The sequence below is a fragment of the Bubalus bubalis genome, chromosome 19 (assembly GCF_019923935.1).
Source record: "Bubalus bubalis isolate 160015118507 breed Murrah chromosome 19, NDDB_SH_1, whole genome shotgun sequence".
Lineage (NCBI taxonomy): Eukaryota > Metazoa > Chordata > Mammalia > Artiodactyla > Bovidae > Bubalus > Bubalus bubalis.
This window is the reverse complement of record NC_059175.1, coordinates 4,805,914-4,828,384: the sequence shown is the minus strand read 5'-3', so window position 1 is coordinate 4,828,384 and position 22,471 is coordinate 4,805,914. Positions and strand designations below refer to the sequence as shown.

The 22,471-nt window shown below is 51.0% G+C and overlaps 1 protein-coding gene across 1 annotated transcript; it reads left to right on the top strand.

Annotated features, from left to right (window-relative positions):
• The first annotated feature begins 3,525 nt into the window (after positions 1 to 3,525).
• STC2 (stanniocalcin 2) lies at positions 3,526 to 17,358 on the top strand. Its single transcript, XM_006058707.4, has 4 exons — positions 3,526 to 3,899; positions 5,935 to 6,077; positions 8,509 to 8,720; positions 13,917 to 17,358. Exons 1-4 carry the CDS (start codon positions 3,749 to 3,751, stop codon positions 14,317 to 14,319), a joined length of 909 nt encoding a protein of 302 aa, XP_006058769.1. The 5' UTR covers positions 3,526 to 3,748; the 3' UTR covers positions 14,320 to 17,358.
• Positions 17,359 to 22,471: the final 5,113 nt, after the last annotated feature.

The following is a 22,471-nucleotide window of genomic DNA, read 5'->3' as shown; positions in this document are numbered from 1 at the left end:
CCATCCCTTCCTTCACAGTGTCAGCTCTGGGCCACTGACCTTTTCCTAACTCCAAAAGGGAATCTAGTCTAAGAGCATCCTGGAGTTTCATCCCTAAATGCCACCAGGATGAGATAACAAAATCTTCTCTGGTGAGCACAGATTTGTTCACAAAGGCCCTGCAACAAGGCCCCAAACGCTTTATCTTGCATTTGAACACCAAACTGGGCAACTCCTATTCCTCATATGAAATGCACCACGTCCCCTCTGTTCATTTACCCCTGATGGTCTTCCCTCCTATGATACCCTCTGTTCCTTTTCCACTTGTCAGTATCCTCTCCCCTTTCAAACTTAAACCCAAATTAACCCCCTCACTGTTTGGTTTTAATTGGTGAATTAGAGTGAGAGAGGAAAACTTGGGTTCCACGCATTAACCACAGAAGCCCCCAGATGTCACGAAGGGAGCCTGCCTCATCCTTCCCACTGCCAGTTGGGTCTTAAACTGAGAAGGAGGGCCCATCCAGCCAAGAACCCTTGCTGAGTCTCAGGGCAATACCAGCTGGACTGTCCTTACATCTCCAAAGGCTCAATTCCCACCTAGTGAGAGACCAAATCTGCAAGCACAGTGCATGGCCCAGTGTCTGTTCCCCATTCATGTTTCCTTTACAGTAATAATAATACTATCATTATTACTGCCCCTTACCTATTCCCTACTGTCACCAGTCACAGGCTGCCAAACCAGGCCTGAGTTATAAGGCTAGAAGGAGAAAGGGAAGATCACAGCATAGTCACCAGCCTGAGCTCTTCTCCCTGCTCTGACCCCAGGCCCGTGGCCTCGACTGGTAATCCCAGTACACTGCCTCCTGCTTCTGCAGAATTTTCTCAGCCCTGATGGGACAGACTGGGATGGGCATTCTTCTCTGGATGTCTGGTTCTGGCCAAGTGGTCTGAATATAAAACTCTTAAGAACTGGTAACTGTACTTGCTATATGGCAAATACAACTACTGCTTTTTTTTTTTTTTTTTTTTAGTTCTAAAAGGGGCAGGTGGCTCAGGTAGGAGACACGAATGTCCCCTGTGAAACTGGAGCAAATAGCTTCAAGATGAATTTTTCTATGATGCAGGTCCTCTAAGGGCAGTCCCAGGGCCTTGTGGTGGCAAAAGGCTGCCCCAGCTCTGGGATGCAGGAGCCCATAGACCTGCATCTGCCTGGCCCCTACTCCAGGTGGTGGCCCAGCCTTCTAACAAGAAGACTCAGAGTGTCTGCATCCCACAAAGGTGAGCTTGCTCCCACCTGCTAGACGGCTCCTGTTTGTGTTGCTTAAAGAGCCAAGAGACCAGATGCCCTTTTTAATGCCAATATTACTCATATTCTCACCTACAAAAGAGGCTCTCCAAGGAAAGAAAGCCTACCCAGGAAATTCAGAGGCTTATGGACTTCGTGGGAGGCCAGACTGCTGTTGGTTTTTTGTTATGTTTTGTCTCTTAAGAATCTACAGGAGATGGTGTTTCATAAACTAATAAAGGAAATAAATACCCTAACAAAAGCAGAGTGGGAAGTGCGCACCATCTATTATTAATATAATGGACTTGTACCCCACCTCCTTCCCCCCAAAACTCTTCAGGCTGTAAAGGGGTCATTGTTATTGGTATCACGGGCATGAGTGATCAGTTTTTTGTCACGACGCAGACTCAGACCTTCAAAGTGACCCTTCCTTGGGGTTTTGAAATCGGGTGGGGATGGTGGACAGCAGCTAGCTCCCAGGCGCTGCAACCCCTGGGAGGGCCTACTCGAAGGTGCCTTTCCCACCCCCTCCTATCATTCCTCCCACCTCTGGGCCGCTGGACACTGGACAGCCGCAGCCACTGGTGCCCACCCTGCCCCCATCCCCGTTTCTAACGCCCTCCTGCATCCGGGACCTTGGGAGGGGAGCTTGGGAAGTCGAACGGCTGACAGAGGACGACCTGGCCCCGGCGTCTCCGCACCCCTTCCCCCAACCGTGTCACAAGGCTGCCCCAACGAGGCGCTCGGTGCGCCCCGCCGCGGAGACCCAGAGCCGCGTCGCCGCGGGCATGGTGATGAAACCTCCGGGGCGCATTACCGCAGAGGGCGCGGGCTGGGAGCGGGGCGGGGGCGGGGGGTTGGAGCTGGTACCCAAGCTCACCTGTTCTCCAGCAGGAGGGTGGAGACGGAGGGGGAGGGGCGAAAGCGCGTCACCCGGGGTGAGTGGCGCTGCGCTCGCGTCCCCGCCCTCCCCCTGCCCTACGAGCCCCCAGAGCTGCGCCGTCGGACTGACGGTGCCCGGAGCAGTTCCTGTCCCCGGCCTCGGCGCGGGGGAGACGTGAGCGTGCACACGTACACACACAGCGGGGGAAGAGGCGCTCCCAGCGGCGCCCAACTTTCTCCCTGCTTCCGCAAGCCGGGGGGGAGAAAGCAGTCGAGGGCGATCCAGCCCCGGCCGTGCTTGGGGAGGGAGCTCGAACAAGAAAGGAGAAGAGACGGAGAGAATTTCCTCGGGTTCTGTTTTTAGGGTTTAGGGAGATTTTTTTTTTTTTTTTTTTTTTTTTTTTTTTACCTTTTCCATCCGATGAATGAAGAGTAAAGGGAACACAGAACGCGGCGGCGAGTAGCGCTTTGGGAAAATGGAAGAGTATGTTTGGAGACGCGTAAAGTTGCCTTTCAAGCTCCAGCCTCTGGGGCACGCGATGCTCCGCCGCGGGCTGACTCAGGGCTGCCGGGCCTCCCTGCCACCCGCCTGTAAATGATGCAAGTCCAGTCTCTCACCTGGATCCCTGCAGCCCAGCCCAGAATCCGTCTGGATTGAGGGAGGGGCAAGAATCTGACACCTAAGGTGTGGCAAGGCCCACCACCGCGGGGCGAAAAGAAGATGGGGCAGCCGCTCAGGCAGAGTCCTGTATCTAGTGCTTTCTGCTCCTATCTTAAAATAGTTTGGAGGATTTTTTGTTTTTAATGCAAAGCATCACACCGTCAGGAATTCCCATCTGTGCCCAGCTTGCCCCGAGCAGCACTATGTCCAGGAAACTTCTCCAATCTGTCAAGGCCTCGGGGCTGGGAATCTCAACTAAATTACAAAAGGCAGAAAGAGGAAACTTTCCCAGCCCGTTGCGGGTGTGATGCGAGCCAGGAGCCTGAGGGGGTTGGAAGGGAGGGGGAACGCTGTCCCAGCGCAGACCATCCCCTCTCGCCTTTCTTTAGCTGCAACCGGAGCTGGGATTCGCTTTTAGTTAAGTCCGTTCGGCCATTGCCTTGGAGCACCCGCACACGCGCATGTATCTCCGGCCGCGCTCTCACACACTCACACACGCACGCAAACGCGTGGCCGTCGCCAGGTCGGCAACTTTGTCGGGCGCTCCCAGCGGCGCTCGGCTTCCTCCTGTAGTAGTTGGGCGCAGGCCCCGCCTCCCGGCCGTGTTGTCAAACGGGCGGGGGTCTCGGATTGGTCCAGCCGCTGGGACAACACCTGCTCGACTCCTTCATTCAAGTGACACCAGAGCTTCCAGGGATATTTGAGGCACCGTCCCTGCCATTGCCCGGCACTCGCGGCGCTGCTAACGGCCTGGTCACATGCTCTCCAGAGAGCTACGGGAGGGCGCTGGGTAACCTCTATCAGAGCCGCGGCCGCGAGGAGGGAAAAGGCGAGCCGGGAAGAAGAGTGGGAGGAGGAGGGGAAGCGGCGGAGGAGGAGGAAGAGGCGGAGGGGAGCACAAAGAATCCAGGTCTCCGGGCTGGAGGTTTACACCAAGAACCATGTGTGCAGAGCGGCTGGGCCAGTTCGTGACCCTGGCTTTGGTGCTGGTTACCTTCGATCCAGCTCGAGGGACCGACGCCACCAACACGCCCGAAGGTCCCCAAGACAGGAGCTCCCAGCAGAAAGGCCGTCTGTCCTTGCAGAACACAGGTAAGTGCGTGCGCCCCCGAGGCGGGGAGCTGCTGGGAGAAGACATCCCGCACCCACGCAGCGCGCCCCGGGCGCTTCGCCCAGAACTGGGCGCCCAACCTGGGCCGCGCAAACTCTTGGGGTGGAGCGGGGCGTGAAGAGGAAAGCGCGCGGCAGAGCGAGGTCCACACCGGGCTCCGCGCTCCCGGAATCCGCACGTGCTGGCCGGGTGATGAGATGGCTGGGGCAGGACTTGTTGCTGTCCTCCCGGGGTCGAGGGTAAAGGAAGCACCGCATTACGCGGCCAGGGTGGCTCCAGCGTTCCCGGACCGGTTCAAACCTCCCTGCTCCATCCTAACCGGCTTGCAGGAGGCACGGAGCGTCCCCGCTACCGGGCTGCGCTCTGAACCGAAGAACTTCTCTTCCCAGCCGGCGGGCCGCGGCAGGACTGTTTCTCCCCCTCCTCAGAAGATGCCCGACATCCAAGAACTTTGTAGGCGAGACAAATTGCATGGCGAACTTCCCCCTTGTGGGGCATTCCTTTCGGAAGGGGCAGGGGCGGGTGCACTAAAGCGTACCTCTGCGGTGCTGCCTCCGTCCTCGGCTCCAGAGCAGGTCAGCAAGAGAAGAAATGGTGACATGGCCCGAACCGTGCGCCGCAGCTGCTCGACCGGCTCTCCGTTTACCCGAGAGCTGCCAAGCACAACCAGGCGTGCAGGGCACGGGGCTGGCCCTTTTCCCAGCCTCAGGGAGAGGAAGAAAATCTGCCTAGCGCTTCTTCGCTCTTCACGGCCCTCCCTTTTTTAAGGGGGCCTGCGAACCCGGCGGTGCCGTGCGTGCGTTCACCGCACGAGCAGGAATGCACGAGTGCCCATTAGGGGCGCCGGGAGCGAGTGAACCGCGGCCCTGCGCGCTCCGGGCCGGCGCGCCGGGGCCGCGCATGGGACCGTCCGGGAGCCTCCCACCTCCATAGGCGGATGCCAGCGCCTCCGGCTCGCGCCCCGCTCGTCTCACCCACCTTTTCCCCTCCCAGAGCTTTCCCTGAGAATCAAACGTGATTTTCGCTAGTTGGTGACCCTCAACAAATACACGCCCCTCATTCTCTCGGCAGATTTAACCTGAATGCGGATTATCTCCTCCGACCCGCCCTTCTTCCAAAATATACTCTTCTGATGTAATTTTGTGGTTGGTTTAATTGGGTAGGGGGAAGGAAGGGAGAGAGGCTTTGCAGCCTGACAGTTAACTCCCTCTCAGCCTGTCCTTTCAGAGAGGCGAATTGGGGCCACATTCTGCGAAGGAGGGCAGCGGACACCCGGGTCGCGAGAAGTCTAGGGAATTAAGCGACATCTCACCCCAGATCTCTATTAAAAAGGAACCTCGAACTGCAAAGGTTGCGTTTCTGCAGACTAACCCCCATCTGACTCGACTCCTGAGCCTGCTTGCAAGCAAACCGCAGTTTCCCTAGCCTGGTATTTTTAATGCGAATGGTTTGGAGGCGCTGCCTTAATAGGAATTTTGTTTTGATTTTTAGGTGTTGAATCATAAAGCTAAATTGAAACTGCTTTTTGGAAGCTCTCATTTGGGGGTCAGGAAGGAAATGGCCGTGATTTAATAGCAGCAGCTTCATCCAAGTACAGAAGAGTATTTCATTGATGAAGGACAGAAGGGAAAGACCAAGCTAATGGGTTGAAATTTTATTTTTGTCAGTGGGTTTAGAAAGCTGAAATATCTTCAGCTGTCAAACCAAGTATTCCCACAAATACTTTAATAAGATGAGAAGGATGAAAAAATGGAGTGTTCTGACCTAACTTCTCTTGTGACTTTTGTAATGTAGGTCTGGCTAATTTTTACAAAAATTTACAAATACTAGTTATCTTTATAAGTAGATTAAGTGATGAAATTTTCTTTCCTTGGTTTTTGGATCCCAAAACAATCATTTCTAACACTTTTTCTTAATTTTCCTTTTAGTCATTACTTTTATTTCAACCACCCTCTCTCTGCATTCCCCAGCATGGCAGAGAATTTTGTATATGATTGTGTGTAATTCTCATTTTAGCGGAAATCCAGCACTGTTTGGTCAATGCTGGCGATGTGGGGTGTGGCGTGTTTGAATGTTTCGAGAACAACTCTTGTGAGATTCGGGGCTTACACGGAATTTGCATGACTTTTCTGCACAACGCTGGAAAATTTGATGCCCAGGTAAAAACCATATTGAGCACCAAGAATGTTTTGGGTTAGCAGAGCATGACTGAAACGTTCATTGGAAAAAACTGTTAACAGAGTTTCCTAGTTGATCGTCATGGTGGGTTTTAGTACTTGCCAGAGACCTTCCAGGTGTGCAGTAGGGTGCCAGTGACTCCCCACTCCACTCCTGGGGTTCAGCTTTCTGGACCTGTCATATCGGCCGAGTCTTCCTCCACTCGGAGGAAGTTTGCATGCACAGAATGGGATGGAGACCAAGCTGAACAATTATTTGAGGATTCTTAGCAGAGAAAACTCATAATAAATAATAAACATCCTGTAAGGGACACACCGTGTCTGGCTACCCAGAACCCAGTCTGCGAGGACCATAACATTAAGCTGGGGGTAGGGCAGGGAAGGTCAGGGACTCCAATTAAACATGCCAAAAGCTATTTTCACCTAATAGGTAAGAATAAAAGAGACATGAAATTCGTAGAAATTTGTCATCTCCTAGAGGACATGTGGGCAGGCAGCATGGATAAATCAGGGCCTCCAGAGAGCAGACTTTTCTTCCTCCTAAGTAGCAGATCCTCCTCTCCCAACCTGAAAAGTTGGAACCTTGAATGAGTCCCGCTCTATATAATAAGTATAGTCAGGGCCTGACCCACTTCACTTATCCCGGGGTCCCTAGGGTAAAAGCCTAGATGCCGCATGAGTAGGAAAAGAACCCAACAAGTAACCTTATGGCTCCAGTACACACCATACAAACACATTTCAGGTGGAGTGGACCTTTAGGCTCATCTCCTTAGTGAAGTACCCTGTTGTCATTTCGCTGGAGAGCCATGACTGTTTGGATGAGGCCAACAGTTGAGGTGTGATTTATGAACATCACCAGTTACCATGTGCTGACATCCTGTAGACAGCCTGACAAAGCAACGCCTGGGAACCAGAAAGGGATGCGACAGGGCTGGCAGCCTCCCCTACAGAGGATGTGGGGTGCCAGCAAGGGAAACCAGGGAAGGAAAGAGGAGCAAAGTGTTTGAACTCCTTGAGATGCCCTAATAAAGCATCCCTTCTGGATTAACGGGAATTAGGAAACGTATAGGAAATCCGGAGGAAAGATGTGTATTTCAGGGCAATCCCACAGGATGTCAGGGAAGAATACTGAGAACAGATTGCTGCAGCCCTCGCATAAATTCATCTTCCTTTTTTTTCTCAACCAACAGGAGTACGTTCTCAAGTTAGAAGCATCCCTTTCAAGTCAGGTCTCAGCCCATAACTACTTAGTCAACCGGCACACCCTACCCTCCATCCTATTTGGCTCCCACTGGTGCGTCAGAGGAAAGGGAATCACCATGAGGTGGCTTTTCAGTGATCAGACTATCTGTAGACCTTTCAGCTGCTTCTACAGGAGAGGACAAATAAACGTGCTGGCCGGCGTCCCACTTCCAACCTAAACCCATTTACTTTCTCAACTCCTTTACTCCCAGGCCTGTCTAAAACACAGGGGTGACCTCTCCAATAACAGCTCGCTTCTGTAGAAGAGGGGGTGTGAGGATCCCTGGGTGGGTATCCCACTGTGCCTCTGTGCCCCGCGAGGTTGATAAGGAAGCTAACAGCCCAGGCTCGCCCCCACACCAACAGCTGTCTCCTCTCTAGGATGAGAACAATCTCATGGGGTTGCCAGGAAAGAGAACTGCAGGCCAGATGTATGCCTGGCTGCCTTCGCCACTCGGAGGCCTGGGGCGAGGGGGAGGGGCCATCAGCCGGGCAGTTCAGGCTCCAGATGCTGGCAGGCAGTGTGCCAGGCGGGCCTTTTAGAGGCAATAATCCGAACAGTTTAAAGGAGTCGAATTGCTTTCAAAAAGGAAAAGAATGCTCCTCCTTGAAGGCTAGGAGGAGGAGAGAGAGAGTACGGGTTGGGGTCGGCGGGAGGCACTGAGGCAGGAAAGGCAGGCCCAGCTAGCACCCGACCTTCACATCACTAGGAGGAGCAGGAAAGATGCGAGATCTGCACAAACAGGCACCTGGGAAAAGCTCTCGCCACGCACTGCCAAGGAGCTCTGGGCTCATGCCTGCCCAAATTTCCCTCGGGGTTTCAGAAACCTTGCCACCATACAGTCAACACTGGGCTTCCTTGAGGACAGAGGGCCACGGGAGCCGCAGGACGAGGGAGGCTAGTAGAGGAGTTTAGGAGGAAGGAAGCAACCGTGTCAGTCTCCCAGGTAACATCCTTTGGGGCTGAAGGCAGAGGTCTCACATCACTCTGGACAGACCTCCCGATGTAGCCTCAGCCTGTCACCTGCAAAATGTCCATCTGGATGAGGCCTTGAGGTTTGGTCGTCAGAAAAATCCCATGTAAGCCCAACAAGGGTCAGACTGTCAAAGCGTGTCATAAGGACTGGTCTCTTCCACCCCTCTCTCCCTCCCCTGTCCCCTCCGCTCTCAGGGCAAGTCGTTCATCAAAGATGCCTTGAAGTGTAAGGCCCACGCTCTGCGGCACAGATTCAGCTGTATAAGCCGGAAGTGTCCAGCCATCAAGGAAATGGTGTTCCAGTTACAGCGGGAATGCTACCTGAAGCATGATCTGTGCTCTGCCGCACAGGAGAACATCCGAGTGATGGTGGAGATGATTCACTTCAAGGACTTGCTGCTGCATGAGTGAGTGCTGCCCTGTGGGGGTGGGGCGGGGGTGGGGTGGGGTGATGCAACGTGGATGGAGGGAGAAGTCTGCTGTGGTCCAGAGACAGTCTTCTTCAGTCTGATGGGTTGACTTGTAGAGGCTGAACTCTCCTGTTAAATGGGAGGTTGTGGTTTACCACGGAAAGCTGCACTGACTCCCCTGAGTGTCCCTTTCTGGCTGGCCTTCAGGAAAAGCAAAAGAAATTTCCACCATCAGTTTCAAAATTCAAAGCAATAGCAACAGGAAATCTTTTTCACTGAGCGTGAAATGTGTGGAATTCAGGAATACCTTTTGTCTTTCCTTCAGCCAGGATCCCAACAGTTCTGAGTGTTCCGAGTTGCCATGTAGGTGCCCCAGCAGATGGCCAAGGGCTGGTAATATATACTGAGTACGTACTGAGTGCCAGGCATTGTGCTAAGGCTTCATATGAATTTTTCACTTGATCTTCATGACAGCACCATGAGCCTAGGTACCATTCTCATCTCCATCTTACAGATGAGAAAACTGAGATTCAGTGTGGTAAAGGTCACACAGACAATGATGGAGGAGCCTGGCAGTCCAGCTCCAGGACTTATACTCTTAAATACCAATAGCTTTTTCCCTTGCCTCCATAAGCTCTGCTTTCCCTTAGAAGGTCTAATTTGCCTTCTCCAACATTCATGCCCTCCCAGAGAAAATGCAAAACAAATGATAAAATCCTTAATCAGCTAAACACCTTTATGCCAAAATGAGGGGATAGGAACATACGCTTTGGAAGACTTGCAATTCAATCATAAACCCAGGACATCCTCCTTTAAAAGCATACAATGGCTCCTTTCTTGGGGACTCAGGGCAGAAAGTAAGGTACTAGCTAAGCAGCCCAGTACAAGTCACTGCGCTGTTAGTCTTTGCCCAGTGACTCACTGGGCCAAATCAGTACAATTTTATCAATCCTTGCTCCTTAGTTCATGCCATAGCCTCCCTCAACTACGTCACTGAACAGGCCACTCCCCATCCCACCCACACCACTTAGACCACAGAGAATAGCAGCCATCACCTGTCACTTTCCACTTGGTTATAAGGCTCTAGGTACCTTGCAACACCCCTGGTGCAGTGTTAGAATTATTAGATACACCATGAATCTCTATAGGCAGCTCTTGCCAGGAGCAAGTGTAACTTGAGTTACACTGTGTTCTCAGTCGCTCAGTCATGTCTGACTCTTTGTGGCCTGATGGATTGTAGCCCACCAGGCTCCTCTGTCATGGGTTTTCCAGGCAAGAATACTGGAGCAGGTTGCCATTTCCTACTCCAGGGGATTTTCCTGACCTAGGGATCAAACCCACATCTCTTACATCTCCATCATCGGCAGTCGAATTCTTTACCACCAGCACCACCTAGAAAGCCTGAGTTATACTAATACCCAATAAAATATTTTCTATTCTTCCAAATCTCTGTAAAGAATCAAACCAAGAATAGCATCAACAACAACAGCAATACAATAACTGTCATATTCTGAGTGAGCCAGGCCCTTGGCCAGGGACTTGGCCTAGATTATCTCATTTACCTTTCCCAACAGTGCTACAAGCCAGAGAATACTAACCCCACACAAGAGAGAAAGAACGTGAAGCTAAGAAGTTAAAGATCTTGCTCTGAGGTTCAGTTCCTAATTTCCAACTTGGGAATTGGTGCTTCTGAAGCCAGTTGTCAGGAATGGACCTCAAACCTCCTTGTCCTGGCCTCCATTCTCCCCACTAGACCAACTGAAGGCTCATTGGTCCCCAGGTGCAGCAAGATTTTTTCCCTTTTTTCAAAAACAGCCCGTTACACAAGCAGAACACTGAGATTCCCTTCCTTCAGGTGCCCCTGCAAGAGGCAGACACTCCACTGCTGAGAAACTCATGAAGTTCATTTGTTCTCAATTCACTCTCCTCCATCAGAGATAGTTTGTTGGCTTCAAAAATGGGTGACAGGGCACTAGTTTTTAATTCTGTAACACATTCCTGGAGCCAAGAAGACTTTTGTTTCTTTGGAGAAAAGTCTTTGGGAAAACTGAAGGTTTTGAGGGGTTTTGCCACCTCACCCCACCTTTGCATTTAAGAAGACAGAAAGCTATGGCTTTCTGATGTCTCCTCCATGGAAACATTGTCCATGGGACCCTTACTTCCAAAAGGCTCCATGCATCATTTAGAGCCCACATAGCCCCTACCCCAGCCTGCTCTGGAAATGCAGGTGGTCTACCCCAAAAGCAAACCTGGGCCTTTTCCTTAAATACTCAGTGTGGCTACATGCAATTCCTCTTGCTAAGCCAGCAATTCTAGCTCCCCACAAAATCCCACTGCCTTCCCTTCTGAAGCTCCAACGGCACTCTGTCAACTAGTATTTAAAGCTGAACTGAATTTTTTTTTTTTTTTTTTTTTTTAGTTTTTCTTAACTATCTTAACTGATTTGGGCACCAAAGATCCCATCAGTCCCCGAATATCAAGAAGGCCATTTAAGAATGTGTGACCTTGGCCACAGACAAGAAAATGAAAACTGAATTTACTCTTCCCTCTAGAGAGAAGGAAATCATAGGCATCCTAGAATCCACATCACCCCCATCCCTCAACCTGACCCTCACCTAACCCCTAAAACACTCACATTCAGTTAAAGTGACTTCCTTCAAACGCCCTGCTCCCCTCACCGCTTCCCATCCCACTTTCTCCATATCACCCGCTTGGCCATCAGACACCCTGTCACTGGGTCTGGCAGCCTCCAGGCACATCCCCCTCCAAGTATTTTTAAAAACCCTTTAGCCTTGCTGACGCCCGGTGGAGAGAGCTGGGCTTTGTCATTAGACACGGGCTGAGCTAGCAGCCTGAGAAGGCACCATGCCAGCTTGAAACACAGCTTAGATGAACACACCCCTCCCCGTGGTTCACAGCTTTCTCCTCGGCAGAGAGTGCCAAGGGCAGAAAAGAGCGTGGGGTAGTCCAGCCTTCTGGGATCCGCCTTGGGATTCAGCAAGTTCATCTGGCAGGCAGGATGCCCTGCTGAAGGAGGCCAACAGGCAGTCCATGGATTCCCAAGAGGGCCCTTCCTCTCCTTACTCTAGGGAAAGAAACTTCTCCAGAAGCATCCCCAAAGACAGATGCTTAGTCTCCGTGATCTGCTTATCTAGCCGCAGGAGGTGGCAGGCAGGATCAGGTGCTAAAATCCCAATGATGCTCTAGCAGACACTCAGTGAACTTGACCTCCCTGAGGCTGTCAGTGCTAGTTTTCAAAAGATGGAAAGAAACGGACATGCAGGGAGCATGTCCCTCGTGTGCCCATGCCCTCCTCTCTCGGCTGAAGTCAACTTGGGTCATCGCTGTCCTTGTCACGGTTAGGGGCCTGCCTTCAAGACTTTCCGCACCCTGCCCATCAGCTGTGCCCAGACTCTCCGACTCCAGAGGCATCAAGTAAGCCTTAAAAGGCAGCTTGATCTCTGTCAGCCGGAACATTCCTCCTCTCCGCTCTCAGCCCAGCCCCAGGCCTTCTCGGCCCAGAAGCTTCCAAAAGCCACTTTCTCTGTTTTTCTCTGTTCCTCTATGACATGAGAACAGTTCACTCAATTACAACTTGAGGACTAATTCATAAAAATGGCAGCAAACTGCTTCACAAGTCTTCAAACAGTCTGCCCTTCCTGCTGGGCAACAACGGCCAACATGCAGAGAAAAGATTCAAATGGTCTGTAGGGCAGCATCCCAGTGGTGCGGGCTCACCGAGGGAAAAAAAGGCTTGTTCCTATAAATGAGCTCACGTGCCAGAGTGGTTTCCTGCCCAAGGGAATGGCCCAGTGCATGCACAGAAAGACCCAGAAATTCTGCCAGTGAGGGCTGCTTAAGAAAGCTTGTTAGCCACCTGGAACATGCCATACTCCTCCCCACACCTTGGATTTTAAGAGTCTAGTGAGATGTAAGAAAGACTTGGTGAATTGGCCAGGAGATCCCATTGCTGAGGGCACCTTTTGCCAGATGGGCCCCAAAATAGGCATACTGCTCCGGCTTTCTGCACACACCTCCACCCCCAAGAGGAAGGTACATAGTCATTCCTCCTTCAGCACTTTTCCTAAAGACGGCCTGAGCAACTGGTCCTCCCCCTGGGAACCAAGCATGCTTATTTCACAGACAGCTGGCTCTCGTCCCAAGCACAGAGGCCCCTGTCTGCCAGGCCAGCTCTCACCTCCCTTTGTGGGGAAGCCCAGAACGAAAGAATAGAGCTGTTCAGACAGCCACTCCCCCGCCTCAGCCTCTGCCACCAAGGAGGGGATGTCTTGGTTGGAATCTACACCCCAGCCCCACGCTTCACCTGTTCCAGACGCCTCCAGATACAAAGGAGAATGCATCCAGAAACTTCCCCAAACACCCTTCATTATCATGAGCCCAAACCAGGGGCAAATACACACATGGGGAAAGTGGTTTTGGGGGAGCCTAACTTAGATTAGGCTTATCGAGGAGGACACCCAGTGAAAGCCAGCCAATCTCTCTTCCCTGCCATAAAGACTCCTCAGTTTAGTATTTAAGGCCCTTCACCATTTGCCTAAGTATTATTCCACTGGCTCCAAGACCCATTTCCCCTCTTGCTAAAATCCTCCTAGTTAGCACACCCTGAAAATGCCCGGGGACTTCCCTGGTGCTCACACAATAAAGAATTCTGCAATGTGGGAGACCTGGGTTTGATCCCTGGGTTGGGAAGATCCCCTGGAGGAGGGCATGGCAACCCACTCCAGTATTCTTTCTTGCCTGGAGAATCCCCATGGACAGAGGAGCCTGGCAGGCTACAGTCCATGGGAATCGCAAAGAGTCAGAGACAACTGAGCAACTACACAGAGCACAGCACAAACAGGCCTGGAGCTCCCCTGCCTGCCTCGTTCCCACAGCTGTGTGCCTCACTCACCAGGGCTTCTTTCTAGGCTTCTAGCACAGACACCTGTGTATTGTCAGGGGCCCTTTTTCTTGTGGCGGGCTCCCTCCCCCAGGCTCCAGTTCCCTCCAGTGCCTGGCAGGGAGCCCAGTACTCCACAGAATCCAGGTAAAGGCTTGCAGTAATTCCAGGAACATCTTTTGCCAAACCAAACCCAAGTCAAGCATTGGCCAGGTCTCTCCCCTCCTGTGGGTCCTGCCCTCCTTAGCCCACAGGAGGCGTTCTCCAGCCCCGGTCTCTGTCTCAATCCCCAGACCCTACGTGGACCTAGTGAACCTGCTGCTGACCTGTGGGGAGGAGGTGAAGGAGGCCATCACCCACAGCGTCCAGGCTCAGTGTGAGCAGAGCTGGGGAAGCCTGTGCTCCATCCTGAGTTTCTGCACCTCGGCCATCCAGAGACCCCCCACGGCGCCACCCGAGCACCAGCTCCAGGTCGACAGGGCCAAGCTCTCCAGGGGCCACCCCGCGGAAATGGGTCACCACCTTGCAGAGCCCAGCAGTCGGGAGACCGGCCGAGGTGCCAAGGGTGAGCGAGGTAGCAAGAGCCACCCCAACGCCCATGCCCGGGGCAGAGCGGCCGGACCTGGGGCCCAGGGAACTTCTGGAAGCAGCGAGTGGGAGGATGAACAGTCTGAGTATTCCGATATCCGGAGGTGAAATGAAAGGCCCGGCCGGGAAATCTTTTCCTCCACGCCGTCCATTTTCTTCTCTCTGGACATTCCAAAACATTTGCCATTAAAGAGGGGGGCGATCACTCGCAGGATGTGATGGGGATTGCGGACTTGATTGGAGCTGTGTTAGCGGCATGAACAGGTGAGGCGGAGGCTCCCTCGGCAGCGAGGGCTCGGTTGTGCCTGGTGTGTCCCGCACCCACACATCCCAACGGGAGGTCGTCCTCCTCGCAACTTTGCCTTCTTTCCATCCGCGGAGACCCTGGGCTATGGCTTGCGGCTCCCTTTGCCGTGGGAGGTGACGAGAGGGGAGGGGTGACCCGCGGGGGCCAGACTGTGCGCTTGGTGCTGGGCCACGCCCCCAGCTTCTGTGCCGACCGTCCTAGCGGAGCGCAGCTGGATTCCGGCGCAGGAGTGGGTGTGCAAATCTCCCTGGGAATCGGGAGAAGGGTGGAGCGGGGGCAGGGCCGTGTGGGTGCTTGGTGCCAAACAGAAATCCAGTTTCTTGCATGGGACCTTGAGGTTGGAATAACTCGGGACGGGGCGGGGATGTGTGGGGGCGGCGAGGATTCTAAGTGTAATTTCTGAGCCATTGTTCTGTCTAGGGGACCCTGCTGCAGGGAGTGGCCCCTGTGTGTCTGTATTTTAACCACTGCTTCGAGTCTCGATTTCACTTTTTTTATTTATCCAGTTACATCTCCGTATCTGTCTAAATAAATAGCTTTCAACCAAGCAACTGGGTCATTAAAACCAGCTCAAAGGAAAGCATAAAGCAACCCATCTTTGGGGCCTGAATTTTTTTTTTAAGTGCTATTTTTAAAGTAATCAAAAAGTGATGTAGCTTTATGTCTGACTGCCTGACATGGGCTCATTGCCACTAGCGCAAAGCCCACCCTGGAAAAAATGCACACAGGAGTGCATTTGACAGAATTCCCTTTGCCTTTCGGTACCTCGCCTTGACCCTCAGCCAAGACGGACCCTGGTTCCATCGGGCGGAGTTGGAAAACTGGCCTGTCCATGCTAGAGGCTGGAAAAGGGGAACACAGAAGGACTACTTGGTAATTCTCACCAGGGAATGCCGACCTTTTATGTAAATGGAGGAGACTGCTGCACATCACTGGGGGACAAGATTTCCCAGATCCAGAATGAAAATTTAGCAATGAGAAAAGGAGTCAGAGTGGACAAAGAAAAGCAGGGAGGAGAGACAGAACTGAGAATACAGGGAAAGGATTAGAACAGAAAGCATTGGCAATGGATGTCTTGTGGTTACTGAAGAGGTCTCAGAGGTAGGCCTTTTCTCTGTTCTGACAGAGCTCGTCCTTTCTTGCAGCCAGTACTCAAATAGGAGCCCAGTATTGCAAGGAATGGATGGATGTTCTGGGCCAGGTCCTTCTAGAACAGGGGTCGACAAACCTTGTCTGTAAAGGTCCAGATAGTGAATACACTGTTTTCTGTTTGGCAGGTTATATGGTTTTTGTTGCAGCTACTCAACTCAGCCTTTGTTGCCTGAAAGCAGAAACATACATAGACAACACATAACAAATAGGCTTGGCTCCACTCCATTAAAATTTTATTTAACAAGCACCCAGCTGATTTGGCTCTTGGGCCTGAGTTTGCTGACTGCTGTTCTAATGACTGGGCAAAAAAGTATGCATCCTCCATTTATATCAACTCATAGCTCTCCCTCAAAGCAACCTGAGGCCAGAGATAAAGAGGCTATATTTATCTGCTAAAAAATGATTTGTTCCACAGAATGCCCTTACCCAAAGCCCAGCTAGTGTTTAGATAACCTAAATCCAGTCTCACTGCTGCCAGGACAGGGTGCCAGAGCGTCGTTTTCCCAATCTTTCACGATGCATGTTGGAAAGAAACCATCTGTTGGGGGAGGGGTACAAAAGGCTGGGAGAAGCACCTAGAAAGAGCTGGAGTTGCAGGAAAGAGATGTGCTTGATCCAGCTCTGCCCTCGGAGAGAGGAGGACCAGTGTGTCAGCCTCTGCCATGGCAACTGAACGTAAGCCATGGCGTCTGAAGCCACACAGCACGTGGACTGTTTTCCTTACATCACTCAAAAGCTGAAGCAATAACATTCTCTCGCGTTGCTGGGTCAGCTGCTCATTTGTTCGCCCGCTTCTGGGCTGGGTGGGTGAAAGGCATCACTTTTACATTTTCCTCAGTGTAAATGTTTTACGTGTTCGCTACTGACGCCCCATGTGTTGCTTCTGTTGTAAATATTTGTCATTTGTATTTATTATCTCGGTGTTTTCCCCCGAGGCATAAAATCGCTTCCTATGTTGCTCTGAACCCCCTCATTGATCACTGTTGTATATTTTTTCATGCCGCTGCTTTGTTTCTTCTCAAAAGTCAGGTAGAAATCCTTGCATTCTGGTTCCTAAAGTTTTGAAGCCTACAGTAGTATTTATTGCTGAGATTCTTTATCTCAAAACTGGGGAAAATCCAAATTCCTGTAAGCATGGACAGAGGCATTTGTACAGTCTAAAATGTAAGCAAAGTTGTCCTTAAAAATAGACCCTCCACTTGGGGCTTCGTACTTCATACAAATTTACTCCTGAGCCTTCCTTTGAGGAAGGATGTGGATTTCCAAATAAAGATATGATGTTTATTTTGAGGCTTGCATCTTAACAAGATGATCCGAACACCTCTCCTTTGTATCAATAAATAGCCCTGTTATTCTGAAATGAGAGGCCTTAGTAGAGTGAAATGCTGACACTCGAAACTAAATAAATAGAAAATGCTAGCCCAGAGCTGTAGCTGTACTTTCACACACAGACACACACACAGAAATTTCAGCTCGAACCTAGGAAAAGGCTTCGTTTAGAACAACATGGACAAACAACGCTTTCAGGGCCCGTTTCCTAACGAAGAGCGGCCCTCGTGTGATCTCAGCATCGGCACCGTGATAAGTTATAAGATCTGTTTCTGTTACAGATTTAGGCAGCAGGATCTGTACTTTGTCACATTGCATTATCTTTCTCCAAGCCTTAATAAAGGTTTTAAATAACTGACTTCCTCTTGAGTAGCATTTTTTGTCTGAGAGAGCTTTGGGTGGGCCAAGGGGATGGCTGTGAGCAAGTGGACTTTGAGTCCATTAAATGCTGGATGTTCAGATATCTACAAGACAGAAACAGGCTCATAGATGTAGAGAACAGAGGCGTGGCTGCCAAAAGGGGAGGGGGCTGGGAGGGTTGGGGGTTTGGGACTAGAGGCAAACTCTTACATATAGGATGGATAAACAAGGCCCCAGGACTTCCCTGGTGGCCTTGTGGTTAAGACTCTGGGCTTTCACTGTGGTGGCCCAGGTTCAATTCCTGGTTGGAGAAGATCTCACAAGCCACATGGGGTAACCAAAAGAAAAAACAACAAGGACCTACTGTATAGCCCAAGGAACTATTTTCAATATCCTATGATAAGCTGTGATGGAAAATAATGTGAAAAAGAATATATATGTGTGTGTGTATATATATACATATATAATTGAGTCACTTTGCTATACAGCAAAAGATAATACAACATTGTAACTCAATCATATGTCAGTTTAAAAAATGTAATGGTGAAAGTTCAGTTAACAGGGAGAGGAACTCAGGGAAGAAGACTACTCTGGGCTTTTCTTCCCCCACAGGGACTCTGTCCAAAACCCTGCCTGAACCACCCAAAGAGGAGGCTGAGCTTCTGTGGCCAGCCTGAAAGCACCAACCCCAGGGCCATCAGGGTGGTCCTCACAGCTCCTTCTGGAGTGCACAGACCTTGGAGTCAGCTACACTTTCTTGCAGATGGGGCCTACAGAGGACGCCACCAGCATAATTAAGTCTTGGCCAGAAAACAGTTCAGGGGCCAGGGACTCTGCACAGGCAGAGAAGCCTCCTCCTCACCTCTCCCTTCCTGAGCACTGCTGGAGAGCTGGAGTCCCTGATTTACTGATCTTATGGTTTATTCCACCATTGGCATACCTACTATGTTCTCAGCACCATGCCAGGCATCTTGCATACGTAACCTCATCCCCACTACATTCCACAAGCAGAAGACATTATCCCCACTTTACAGGTGAAGAAACCAAGGTAGAGGAAAGTAAAGCAACTTCTCCCAAACTGTGTGACTAGGGGCGGGGGTGGGGGTGGGGGACAACTGAACTCAAACCCAGATCTGTGACTCTAGGCCCACATGCTTTCCCCTACTTCAGGCCCAGATTCTTCACATACAATTTATTTTTAATTTAAACCAATCAGTATGATTCTATTTTACACAGGGCTTAAAGAAAGAATAATTATACTCTTATATTTATAGCACCAGGCCTCCAAGGAATTCTGCTTTAGAATGGAAAGGAAAATTGATGCTCTCACCTTTCCTCTCTGCAAAGACAGATTTTAGTTCAGATTAAGGGAGGGGAGGAAAATCATGGAGTCTGATCGCTTTTCAGTGCATATGAGTAATTTTTTTTTTAAGATGCTTCTTAAGTGTTCCTAAGGAAAGCCTTTGGGGAGTGGCTGGCTGGAGTGACCATGCAGGCTGAGTTTTCTCCACGAAACCCACCCAATCTCCAGCCCTGTCTTGAGACGTCAGGCTTTGCTGAAATCTTCACCACCGCCATCCCCCTCATCACGATAGCTGCAGTTTCCTGTGAATCTGTTACGTGCCCCCTGTGCTGCTTGGTGCTTTACAGATATCATTTCTCAGCTTCATTTTACAAATGAGAAAACTGAAGCCCAAAGGCATCTTCATTTGCCTGGAGCCTTCACAAGGCTAGCAAGCTCCGGGGGGTGGCAGGGCTCAGTCAGCATTGTCTTCTATCTGTCAATTACCCCTGATGTGAAAATGTGGGTTAAATACACCTACTGTTCAGAAATGCAGCTACCTCCCTCCCCCCAACGCTCAGAACTGCTCCAGTCCACTGGTTCAGGAATGATGAGGCTGTGGGAGGGCTAGAAGATCTTCCAAATATGCTGGATTTAAGTAAAGTTTTCAAAGGAAGCTGGAGCTGTGGGTCCCACAATCTGGAGACAGAAATCTGAATTTATTCTAAAGTCGACAAAAAAGAAAACCTCCTACTGAAGAGGGAACAAGTCTTGGCCAGAGAACAAGTTTCATGTCAAATTGTTCTGTGGGGTCAGAGAAAAGATCAATACAAGCCTAGGGCTAGGAGTCATATGAGGCTGCTAGCATAAGAAGTTCAGTTTTTATCACTCCGCAGAAAGAACATACAATTCAAAAGTCACTCCCTAAAGAGAAATGGGGGGAAAGCCACAAAGCCAACCTAAGCTGATGCATGAAATGGGCCCTGTTTCACTCAGCAGGATAAACCTTGCTGTCCCACAGGACCTGGCATGTGCCCACTGCACCATTTCACATCAGCTGGGTGAGCTAAAGCTTGGGAGAGGCAAGAGAAGCCCCTCCAGGAATTCTGATGCAGGTCAGCTGTTCACAAGGTACAGAGGAGAACTGGCTAGTTCCATGTTCCACTGGAGAGTTTCCAGAGATTTTTGTGGCTCTTAAAGCAAAGGAGTGCCCATGTAAAAAGCACTCACAAGGTGGGGACCGCCGGCTTGCTCACCCTCACAAGCCATGAAGAGCACTCAGCAGAGGAGGAGGGGCACCGGAGAGGGCTTCGTGCAGGGAAGACAACTAGGCCCCGGAATCTTGTCCTGATCGTTTGTTGCTGTGTTAACAAACAACCCCAAAACTTAGTACATTGGAACAACGATTTTATTTTGCTCACAATTTTGTGGGTCAGAAACTTAGAAAGGGCTCTGCTGGGTGGTTGGTCTCTTCCCCAGATGGCGTTAGCTGCCTTCCCAGATGGATGGATGTGCCCTTCAAGTAGTCAAGGTGACTACTCAGAGCTCCCAGTCCCTTCCCCCTCCCCCTTCTTGCTCTTTCTCCACCTGACCTCTCACCCCTGAGGCCTTTCAAAGTGTGGCCATTTCAGGGTGGTCAGTCTCCCTTCTTTCATGGTGACTGGCTTCCCCAAGAGAGGCTGGAGAATTTTACAGCACACTCTGCAGATATAAACTAGGGTTTGGACTTCATCCTTGGAAATGAATGTCACAAGGGCAGAGACTGTCACTTCTGCACACAATTTCATGTCCCTCCAGTGACCCTGCCATCACACAGCTAGAATGAATGAATGAGTTAAACCTCTTGTCCAAAAGGATGCCAAATTGTCAAATCAGATAAGTTTCTATGCACTTTAACTCCTAAAGGAAATGTACCCTTGTGTCCTGTAAGGAGCACCAACATGTCAGTGGGTCCGTGGGTGAGTGTCAGAACACAGAGAAGTCTAATAATTTTGGAGTCAGGAGACAGAATATTAATCCAACCATTCATTTGTCTTGCACCTGGTAAATCTTTTTATTCGTTTTAAATAACAACTGGGAAAAGTCAGGACTGGCCCCAAGATCCTAGAAAATCCGGTACACTTTCTCAGCTACAAAATAAGGAAACTGACAGCCACTGTGCTTCTCTCACAAGGCGTAGTAAGGAGAAAATGACTGAAGCTATACGAAAGAGACAATACACAGGGGATGCTTTGAAGAGCATGGATGCCATGTCAACGGTGGGGATTACTTCTGGCCATTTTGAAAGGCTTGTGTCTAAAGTCAAGAGCACAGAGAGGATGAGCCATCCCATCCTTTCCATTGTCCTGGTCTGAGGTCTTCTACAGCCAGGATAGAGGGTCAGCCCCTCACGGTGGGCTAGGAGGGGGCATGAGGCTGGAGGTGGGCTAGAACCGGGCATGAGGGGGCAGAGCCTAACTAGAGGGGTGAGAGCAGCCCCTGAGCCGCTCCCCAGTGGCAGACTGGGCTGGGAAGCCACCTACAGGCTGGGGAGCAGAGGGCCTTCCTGCCAGGCTCTCCCTCTGCAAACCTCAAGGCAAGGGACCCACAAAAAAGCCGGTTCATATATTCCTTAATGAGAAAGGAAAGCAGAGACTGACAGAGATGAGGGAGGAAAGAGATTCGGGGCCAGAGTCCACTCCACTGGGTGCCAAGGTTCCTGAGAGTTTGACATTTGGAAAAGATCTGGCCTGGAGGAGCCAAGGATTTGGGACAGGACTCCTTCCGGCTCCTGGGACTGTCAAGAAGAGAAGGAGGGGGAGGAAAATGACTCAGCTGAAATAAAGAGAAATGTAGTTTTAAAAAGGGAAACGATGAGAGGCACAAAGGAATGAGATGGAGCCCCAGGACAGGGTCCAGATGCCTTCTCAGACAAAGCGGGGCCAACCTGCAAAACGCTAACACGCTCACGAGGGCTTCCAGACCAAGAATAACACCTCGAAAATGAAGAGCATCTTCCAGGCTCGCCAGGCCCGACGCCCTCGGAGCCCTCCAGGTCTGGGGTCCCCAGGGGCTGGTACCTACCTCTGCAGGAGAAATGCTGGGGTTGACTCAGCAGCGCAGAAGCTCCTCCACAGTTTTGACTCTGAAGATGGGGGCGGTTTTTGCACAGAGGAGTTAGATAGAAACTCATTTCACATTCAGGCTCACACTCAGCCAGCAGGGCAAGGCTGGGAGGAGGGGCTAAGATGCCCTTCAACTCCTCCCTGGCTTCATTCCATACACCAAACCCTGGGGGGTGGGGGAGGCGTGGAAGCAGGCTCCCTCCCTGGAAGCTGATGCAACTCTCAACACTAACCCCCTACCCGCAACAGCCAAGGGCAGATGACCTTGATTGCAGAAGTGTCAAATGGAGACTGCGAAGAGATATGAGAATAAAGAGAATCTGCTGGTACTTCCATGGTGGCCCAGTGGTTAGGGGACTGATTCCATCCCTAGTTTGGGGAAATAAGATCCCACAGGCCACGTGGTGTGGTTAAAACAAAGCGGGGAGCAGGGTGGTCATTAAAAAAAAGAGAGAGAGAGGCCGCTGACTGACAACTCTGCATCTACGCCCCCCAGCTCACCCAGTGCTGGGTTCATGCTGGAGTACACCTCCCCTCAGCATAGAACTCACATTTCTAGAAGAGGAAAAATCAGGAAGAAGAGCTCAGCGTGGCCGAAGAACTGTGAACCCCTCGCACAAGCCTATCAGGCCCGTCAACCTTTCCAAGTTGCTCGGCATTTACCCAAAGGCTCCTGTCACTGGGGAAACATCATGTGTCCTGGGAGGATGCGAAGCAGGGAGGCCA

Bases quoted from the DNA above. Each gene is read 5' to 3' on its own strand.
- STC2 (XM_006058707.4), top strand. From the start codon at position 3,749: ATGTGTGCAGAGCGGCTGGGCCAGTTCGTGACCCTGGCTTTGGTGCTG. The intron at 3,900-5,934 runs GTAAGTGCGTGC...TTCTCATTTTAG, and splicing joins TCTGTCCTTGCAGAACACAG to CGGAAATCCAGCACTGTTTG. The intron at 8,721-13,916 runs GTGAGTGCTGCC...CTCAATCCCCAG, and splicing joins AAGGACTTGCTGCTGCATGA to ACCCTACGTGGACCTAGTGA.